Here is a 9,694-nt window from a genome sequence, read left to right as displayed (position 1 = left end):
TTTTTATTTCTTGTAAATTATGTATTTTTGTTAAAATTAAAGTTCCTTGACCCAAACCAAGTACAAAAATTTTTATAAACTACTAATGTGATGAGTGATTATTAGTAAGTGAAAAGTGTTATTAATAGTGGGCTCAGATGAAAACTAATAAAAATTTGCTATAACAATAGTTTATAAAAAAAGTTGTAAAATATATTGTAACAGGGAGTATGTGAATTAACTTCTAGATTCCTTATTTGACATGTCTCTTACATCCAAATGAAAATAAGAAAGAATAGAAGCATCTTAAATAATAGAGAAACCCCAAAAATAATGTCATACAAAAGTGCAATCACACCTCCACTTCTATCAAATAGTCAAATTGATTCTTGCTTATCAAGAGAGAGAGAGAGAGAGAGAGAGAGAGAGAGAGAGAGAGAGAGAGATATATATATATATCAATAACTCTAATGTGGGTGAAAGAGGAAGGAACAAAATATTGGGAAATTTCATAAGCACAACAAAGAAAAAGAAATGGATTAATGAGAGCTATGCTCAACCAAATGATAACAGCCATTTAAAAATCAACACAAAAGACTTGATTAGGACCCCTACATTTCCACCATTAATAAATATAAAACAAGCCTTAACATACAACCTCTCCCATAATTACTACATTTCCAATAGTCAAGACTCAAAACACAACTCACAAAACAAACGTAAATTACTACACTTCCAAACAACTTAAAAACAGCCAACTTTGTGAGATGAATACTTCGAAATTACATGGATCATTATAGTACCATATCAAATGCAATTATCAGTTGATACCAATATATTATCGATGCTATCATACTCAACAGTTGTACTAGTAGAACAACCAATGTCAACATCAACGTTGAAAGAGTGACTAGTTGCACTAAGCAAGTGCTCAGTCTTTTCTGCATAGACATCAATGTTTCCCAGTGAATGTTTTTCCATAATTCTCAATCTCTCTAGCTCCGCTGCCACCTCTTTCATAGAAGGCCTATCCTCCCCTCTCAAACTTAGGCACCTATTTGCAAGATTAGCAACTTCCTTCAATTGCTCAATGTTAACCTCATTGACAATGTGATCTTCAAGAATTTGAAGTAGACGATCCTCTTTTATGGCAGAAACAAATGATGATGATAGATTTCTATCAATTTCTGGCCTATCAAAAGAAAGTGCCTTTTTACCTGTCAACAACTCTGCCATAACAACACCAAAGCTATATACATCACTTTTTTCTGTTAGTTGGCTAGTTTGCATGTATTCTGGATCCAAGTACCCCCAAGTTCCTTGCACCAAAGTGTTCAATTGTGTTTGATCAAGAGGAACTAGCCTTGAAGCTCCGAAGTCGGCCACTTTTGCTATGTAGTTATCATCCAATAGAATATTCGTAGTTTTCACATCTCTGTGTATAATTGGCAAAGAAGCTGATGAATGCAAGTATGCAAGTGCTTCTGCAGTTTCTGTTGCAATTTTCAAACGTTTTTCCCACGAAAGTAAGGATGATAGGCTTTTATCATGAATGTGGCTAGAAAGAGTCCCATTTGTGATGAATTCATAAACTAGTAAGGGAACTTCTGTTTCCAAACAACAACCAAATAGCTTAACCACATTCCTATGATTAATTTGGGTAAGCACAATCATTTCATTTATAAATTGCTCGATTTGGCTCTGATCACCAATTTTGGACTTCTTAATGGCAACCATTGTGTTATCTGATAATACTCCTTTATACACAGTTCCATAGCCTCCTTGACCAAGGACTCTACTTTCATCATAGTTGTTGGTGGCTTTTTTGAGCTCTTCTGTGGTAAAGATTTTGGTTGTCTCGACAGACATTTGGTGATTAGAGAGTTGTTGTTTTAATAGTAAGCCACCATTTTGTTCGAAGAATTTTTCCTTGAGTTTGATGAGCTTTCTTCTTTTCAATCCCCAATATATCCAAGAATATCCCAGAAGCAGTACTAAGAGGCTAAAAAGGCCTGCACACATTCAAACATGCATTTTCGCCAAGTACAACGTTTTAAATTTATACTTTTGTTAACACTATTGCCTTTTTTTTTTTTATGGCAAACATAGTAAAAGTCTAAATATTTATCATACATATCATATGAAGATGATTCGACTAAGTTCATTTATAGCGTAGGTGGTGGCTACCACATAAATATAAATCTCTTACGAGTGGCTCTAAAATCCGGCTCATGTCAAATTATATCAAAACTAAAAATATGGACAATTAAAAGAGACTGGTGAACCAAGTTTTGAATTGACATCCTTTTTTAAAACCACAATGTTCCTTTGTAAGTGTTTTTTTTTTTTTTTTTTTTTTTTTTTTGAGGGAAAGCAAACATAGTTGAGGATAGTAAGAAGTAGACTCCTGAGTTTTAGGTGTAGACGCTTTAGGTTTAGATCTTTTGTGATAAAAGTCCTAACCAAAAAGAGTTTTAGGGTCCGTTTGGTTGGGAGGACCAAAAAAAATTTATTTTCTCTTATTTGTATTTGGTCGAGAGGGTGAAAAAGTAAAGGAATTGAAAACTTTTTTATTTGATTGATAAGAAAAGTAAGAGAATAGAAAATTTAATTTATATAAATTGACTCATATGCCCTTATTAAAAAAATTATCTAGTTAAAAAAACAACAATAACAAAAAAAAAAAAAAAAAAACAGTCACACTAAGTTTATTAAAACAAAAATCATACCAAAAAAAAAAAAATCAACCAAAAAAACCAATCATGCCCAATTAAAGAACAAAAAAGCAGAACAACCACACCTAAAAAAAAAAAAAATCATCCCAGTTTAAAAAAAAAAAACAAAAAAACAAAAAAGAAAGCAGGATTGCAGTTAGAAACAAAGGCCACGCCCACATCCAATTAAAAACAAAAATTTTAAAAGAAATAAGAAACAAAGGCAGGTACGTATACACACAGTAGGCTTGAATGGGCATTTTTGTCCAAAAAGTTTTGCATAATTTTCTCTCCAATTTGGGAGATTGTGTTTTGGTGGGCTAGGAGAGAAAACTTCTTGGCCACACCAAAATTCCCTCCCCTCCCTCTTCCAATTTAACACCTCTTTCAACAATTTTTCTCCTTTTTTTTTTCCTCTTATTTCACCTCCAACTAAACACATCCTTAACATTTAAAATGATTGACAAAACTATAATGTTAATGTGCTTTGAAGCTCGTATTCTGTTCAATAATAAATTGACAACTTGAGAGTGTTTTTTTATATGAAAAATGATAAAAGAGGTTATAATAAAAGTGTTTTGTAAAGAGGTTATAATAAAATTAAAGTGTTTTGTATTTTCATTTTTTTTTTTTTTTTTTTTAGAGAGAGTTTCAACCTATGACGTCTACTCTGATGATAGCTCTTTATCATTAAACCAAGACATCAATCAGTTTTTTGTGTAGTCAGGAATTGAACCTTAGATCTCTTATACAACCATCAGAAACTTTATCAATTGAGTTAACTGAAACCCACTATATTTTCATACTTAAACAGTTAAACTTTAACCCAAAAAAAAAAAAAAAAAAAAAAAAAACTAATTGGTGCAATTAATGGCTAACATTTAGTATCAATTTTTTTTTTTTATCATCATGCCATCATTGTCAACAGTAGTTCTCTCTCCAAATAGAAAGACACTGAAAATAAGGAGTATTACGCTAAATTACTTTACCCTATAGCTCAAAATTTTAACATTAGCAAGTTCTTTTCAAACACTGTCATTTGCTTCCATCTTTACTAACAGAGAAAAAGATAATAAAGATTATAAAAAGAAAAAGAAATAGAAAAAGGATAACGATGATATTTCACCTGCAGACAACGTGAGTTACGTGACCAACCATATATGGCAATGGGATTCCAAAAAGGCCAAAATGAGTTTTAGACAAAGACTCAAAAGACTAGGGGTGTTTGGTAGAATAGTGTAAGAAAGGTTGTTTGTAATTTTTTGAAATATATATAAGTAAAAGAGTGTATGAAAATGTGTCTAATATTATTTAAAATGTAAAAATGTAAATTTAAGATGATAAAACAAACGGACCTTTAAAGGGTCGTGAAAAGTAGGACAAGTCTGTGTTTCTTTTTTTTCTTTTTTTCTTTTTTTGAGAAACAGTCTGTGTTTCTCTTTTGGTAGAGAAAGTGCAGTATAAATATATTAAATAATCGTGAGTGCGTGACGTGCGTCTGATAGGAAGAAAGAGTTAAAGAGCATGTCAACCTTTAATTAGTGTGCCTAGCTTTCAGAACTATTACTCCTTTTTTTTTAAGAGCAGAACTATTACTCCTTTTTTTTTAATTATTAATTGTGTTAATTTTGTAGTTGAAATTAATTTCAGAACTAAATCAATCTTATCTTTAATTATAACAACTTAAGCTTATAAGCATAAAATTGACTATTATTTGAATATTTAGAGAGATGAAATTAAGGGCATGTTTGATAGACTATATATAATAAACACTGTAATGTAAAGCTATTCATATAATTTAGTTATTCAATAGTTAGTTTATATTTTTATTACAAGGAATAGTCATTTCTTATAAATAATTATTCTTTAAAATAAATGTTTGTAATAACTATTCCTTATGAAAATAAAAAATCATTAAAAAATAACTAATCTCTCTAAAATTTAAAAAATATTATTTTCTAGGAAATATAATTGTATGAATGAGATATTTCCTAAAATAGATCTTAATTTTTATTCTAATGTTTCAACTTACAATCAAACTAATGAATAGATTTAGTTATTTCATTATAATACATTTTTTTTTTTTTTTTGAGGGTGTAATACATTTTATTCTAGTAATAGAGATTACCATTCCTGTTATAATCTACATTCAGTGTACCAAATGTGCCTTAAGTAAATTTTAAAGCATCACTGTAAAGATTAATAACGTTAAAGCTCAAACTTCCAAGTTTAGTTCACTTAATTTTTATTTTTTAAAGGTAGTAATCTAAGCTTAGTGAATAATCTCTAAGGGTTTGTTTAGTTAGAAGTGTGAAAAAGTGAAAAAGAAGAAGAGATTTTACACCCCATTTGTTTCAATGGAAAATTTCATGTAAAGATAGTTTTCAGTATTTTTTAGTGTTGAGCAATATCAAAAAAATAAAATAAAATAAGTAAAAAAAAAGTATCTTTAGTCAACAAAAATAGTATGACTTATTTTTAGAGTATTAAATTTTTTTTGAAAAACAACTTCATCTCATAGCGAACTAAATAAGGAAAGTTATAAAATTATTTTTCAACTCATTTAAGTCATTGACTCATTTTCTAGAAAATATTTTTGCCTAAAAAAATAGACTTTGTGTCTAGCTGAGAGTGGAAAAGTAGAGAAATGAAAAACTTTTTTATTTGGTTGAAAAAAAAAAGATAGATAATGGAGTTTGTATAAATTTATCATTATATCCCTGTTAGATTAAAAAACATATTATTTTTATTTTAAAAAAAATAATGTATGAATGGAAACTTTATAATTCAAGAGCCCAAAACTAAAATAATAATAATAATAATAAAAAATAATAAAAACCCAAAAATGGTGTCTGGTGAGAAAAGAAACAGATGACTAGATGAGCACCAAAAAAAAAAAGAAAAAAAGAAAAGAAAAGTAGAAAGAAAGAAGAAGAAGAAGAAGAAGATGATGATAGGTGAGACTCACACAACGTAACATTGAAAAAGACCCATACAAAAGAAGACTGAGACAACATTTAAAAAGGAGAAAGACCAAAAATGAAAGAAAAGATAAGACCAACATTTGATGGTGCTGGGGTAGTTTTGTCTGAAACTTAAAAAGAGCAAAGCTCATTCTTTTTCTTGCTATTTTCTCTCCAATTTGGGGAGACTGAAATCTGGTAGGTTTGATGAGAAAATGCTTGGAAAAATTTTTACTTCCTAAAAATCCCACCAACACAGCACCCCAAAATTTATTTTCTCATTACTCTTCTCTCCCCCATTTTCACCCCTTGAAATCCCTCCAATCAAATGGACCTTAAGTGATTGTTTTCATCCTTATAATTGAAGTTTTAAATAGACAAAATTTAGCTACAAAATTAGTTGTAGATTAAAATTGCAACCTTACTTAATATTTTTTTATTAGATATGAATTTTAAGTCTTTGACAAATCCTCAATTGTATTACGTCTTCTTCTTATATTCTCCATACTTGCAAAATTTCTATAAAATTAAAAATCAATAGCTATGTCATCAATAAATTGTTTAAATTACAAATTTTTGTAGTTTAAAATTATTCATAAAATATAAACGTAAAAAATATCATATAACAGATAATATATCCAATTAACACAAAAATTGACATGTTTATTAAGAGTGTAAGACATTTGCATTTTAACAATTATATTTTAAAAATTTATATAATGTTTATTTTATTAAATAAAATGATAACTTATAAACCTTAAATTAGAATTAGTTTTGTAGCTAAATTTTTGCTAATGGTTTTTAATAGAAAAATATTCTATGCAATGGGTGTATGTATCTAGTATCTGTCATCTCACACTAATTTATTATTGCGCAGGATCTTGACCTGTGAGGAGAATCTGATGGCGCAAATACAGACATACAATAAATATACTCACCAACTGCGAGGTAAATTGCGAGCGATGATGATTGGCCAGCTGATCGATCGGGGACACATACCCGTTCAGGTTCGTCCATATGGTATCCTTCAATGCACAAACAATCATAACTTCCGGGTTTATTAACACATTTTTGTTTGCTCGTGCAATTATTGCTGTCTTTGACTTTACATTCATCAATATCTGTAGTGGACATCTTAAAGTAAATAAGAAGTAATTAATCCAAAAAATTAAAAATTAAAACTGAAATCGAAAAATAGAATAAAAAGGCATTGACTGGAACGAAAATAAAAATATTGCCTCTCAATAGTTATATTAGAGACTAAAATTGGTATACAACTTCTACATAGATCTATTATTATTATTATTATTATTATTGTGGGGTATGTTAGTTAAAAAGATATAAGAATCCTCAAAAGTGGGCTCGGGGTCCAACGGCTCAATCCGAGGACGCTTAGTTATCCGAGGATAGCTTAAAATTTTTATTATTATTATTAAATGGATAATATAAGAGAAAGGAGCGGATATTGTATATAGCGGCGTAACGCACGTCTGAGGACACCAAAGTCCGAGGTGAATGTAACTTTCATTTTATTCAGGAGACTCCGCCAAGTTGTATCTGAACTAGAAATTAGGTACAAACCTAAGGAGGAGTCGGGGAAGGTAGCAAATATCTTTCAAGGCCATCACCTCCACATTAAATGCTCTCCAGCTAACCCTCTGGCCGCATTAATGTAGAGGTGATACCTGAACAGTGACTAAGCAGCTTTATGGCCACTAAGTAAAAGTTCCGGTAGGTGCTGGATGGGACAGAAAGGAGCTTTCAAAATAAGAATTACACGTGTACAATGAAAGTGGAGGAGAGAACGGAGTATATAACATAGAAACAAATGAGATAAGAGGGGGGAGATTCCATAAAAAGAAAAAGAAAAATGAGAGACGGACTGAAACATAGCCGAAGAGAGTTTTTCTCATTGAATCAACCTAAAATATCCTTGTTACTTGATGAATATAACATTTCCTGTCAAACGGTACTAGTTCTTGTACCCATACTCTAAAAATTTATTGTTTGAACTTGTTGGGCTGAAAACTCATTCATACTCTGGGTCCAATCTAAATTGAATCCCTACAATTATTATTATTAAATCATAACCTATCAGTTTAAACAATTGTTAGAAAAAATTGTGGCCATTTATATGTTACTAAAATAAGGCTAAATATTATATTAGAAATTTGCCCAAAAAAACGTTTTATTATTCTTGAAAAAATTGTTGTAAATAAGTAGTAAGTAAATTGAATACCTTGGCAACCATGGTCGAGGTATGGGTTCCCACGGTAACCGTTCTTGCACTCGCAACGGTACCCAGACCCGTACATGGAATCAACACATCTGCTATTCTCTCCACATATGTAATTCGATTTGTTCCGAGCAAGATCACACTTCTCACTACCAATTGTCCAATCAAGAACCACCGGAAGGGTTTTATTGTTTCGCAGAGTGGTAAGATAAGCCGAGGAGAAATTGAACTTGTCTTCTCGGATAATAAAGGCATAGCCGCATGGGTTAAATTCCCAGACGTATACGTGTTTATATAAGCTATATGCTTCCACAGTAATATTTTTCAATCCTCCACGAATATCCGTCTGGCAACACCCAACCCCAGAGCAAGACCCGTTGACTACATCACTTTTGCTATCACATATTGAGCGACAAAAAGAATAGAACCGTTTATCGTTCCTGAAACCCTTAAGGTACGCATAAGAGTCGCATCCAACGGACACTAACTTGTTTTTGGTGTGAGAAATGGTGAAAATCGGGTTAGTGAGACTTCGTTTCCGCCTGGGTTTACTCAGACTCAGAGGTGTGCCTGTCGAGTTGTAACAGTCAATTTCGTTATCCATCATGATCTCAATCTGGCCTTCTTGGATGGAAATGTCTGTAACGAGGAAATCTCCAGTCTTTGCTTCAGGTTTTCCGGACAAGTTGTCACAAACTATTGAAAATTCTGTAGATCCATTGTTTCCATTCAAGTAACAACCTTCAGTTAAGCCAAACGGATATGGAATTCGTAGGTCTCCACATCTGTCGAGGCAATTAGGCAGGGCTGATGGAAATTGTGTATCTGTGGCTGCCATGACTGATGATATCACACCAACCCAGGTGAGTTGCACAAGAATCCTATGGAAACCCATAACACCACTATTTCTGAGGAGAGTGTTTAGTGTGTGGAGAACTTCATAGATGCTGGACTTTTTAAAAGCAGACTGAAAGATCCAACAGTTATTGCATGTGTATTTGTGTCTACAACTTTACAGCTATAATTGTCTGTCCATATGTTGCATAAGGTACACTTTGATAAGGTCTCAGATAAGTTAGAGTCTACCTCAGTCAGGATACGTTTGTGGCTGAGAGTAAACGAAAAAAAAAAATCTTACACAGTAATTTAAACACTAAGAGCACCTATAATAGTGGATATATAATTTTAGTTATTTAACACCAATAAAAGTTACTTTATTTAAGCCAAACGAATATGGAATTCGTAGGTCTCCACATCTGTCGAGGCAATTAGGCAGGGCTGATGGAAATTGTGTATCTGTGGCTGCCATGACTGATGATATCACACCAACCCAGGTGAGTTGCACAAGAATCCTATGGAAACCCATAACACCACTATTTCTGAGGAGAGTGTTTAGTGTGTGGAGAACTTCATAGATGCTGGACTTTTTAAAAGCAGACTGAAAGATCCAACAGTTATTGCATGTGTATTTGTGTCTACAACTTTACAGCTATAATTGTCTGTCCATATGTTGCATAAGGTACACTTTGATAAGGTCTCAGATAAGTTAGAGTCTACCTCAGTCAGGATACGTTTGTGGCTGAGAGTAAACGAAAAAAAAAAATCTTACACAGTAATTTAAACACTAAGAGCACCTATAATAGTGGATATATAATTTTAGTTATTTAACACCAATAAAAGTTACTTTATTTAAGCCAAACGAATATGGAATTCGTAGGTCTCCACATCTGTCGAGGCAATTAGGCAGGGCTGATGGAAATTGTGTATCTGTGGCTGCCATGACTGATGATATCACACCAACC

General features: G+C 31.9%; 1 protein-coding gene across 1 annotated transcript; it reads right to left on the bottom strand.

Moving 5' to 3' along the window:
• Positions 1-520: 520 nt before the first annotated feature.
• LOC111996480 (wall-associated receptor kinase 1) lies at positions 521-8,962 on the bottom strand. Its single transcript, XM_024028475.2, has 3 exons — positions 7,896-8,962; positions 6,595-6,777; positions 521-1,991 (listed from the first exon to the last, which is right to left on the bottom strand). The coding sequence occupies exons 1-3, from the start codon at positions 8,785-8,787 to the stop codon at positions 787-789; spliced, it is 2,280 nt and encodes a 759-aa protein (XP_023884243.2). The 5' UTR covers positions 8,788-8,962; the 3' UTR covers positions 521-786.
• Between the last annotated feature and the right edge of the window lie 732 nt (positions 8,963-9,694).

This window comes from Quercus suber, unplaced genomic scaffold (genome assembly GCF_002906115.3).
Source record: "Quercus suber isolate HL8 unplaced genomic scaffold, Cork oak 2.0 scaffold_98, whole genome shotgun sequence".
Classification (NCBI taxonomy): domain Eukaryota; kingdom Viridiplantae; phylum Streptophyta; class Magnoliopsida; order Fagales; family Fagaceae; genus Quercus; species Quercus suber.
Note: the sequence above shows the minus strand (reverse complement) of the source record. Positions and strands in the feature narration are given on the sequence as shown.

Coding starts and splice junctions, on each gene's coding strand:
- LOC111996480 (XM_024028475.2), bottom strand. CDS start 8,787: ATGGGTTTCCATAGGATTCTTGTGCAACTCACCTGGGTTGGTGTGATA. Junction 6,778..7,895: donor CCTCGACCATGGTTGCCAAG/GTATTCAATTTA, acceptor TGTCCACTACAG/ATATTGATGAATGTAAAGTC. Junction 1,992..6,594: donor CGCAATTTACCTCGCAGTTG/GTGAGTATATTT, acceptor GAATGTGTGCAG/GCCTTTTTAGCCTCTTAGTA.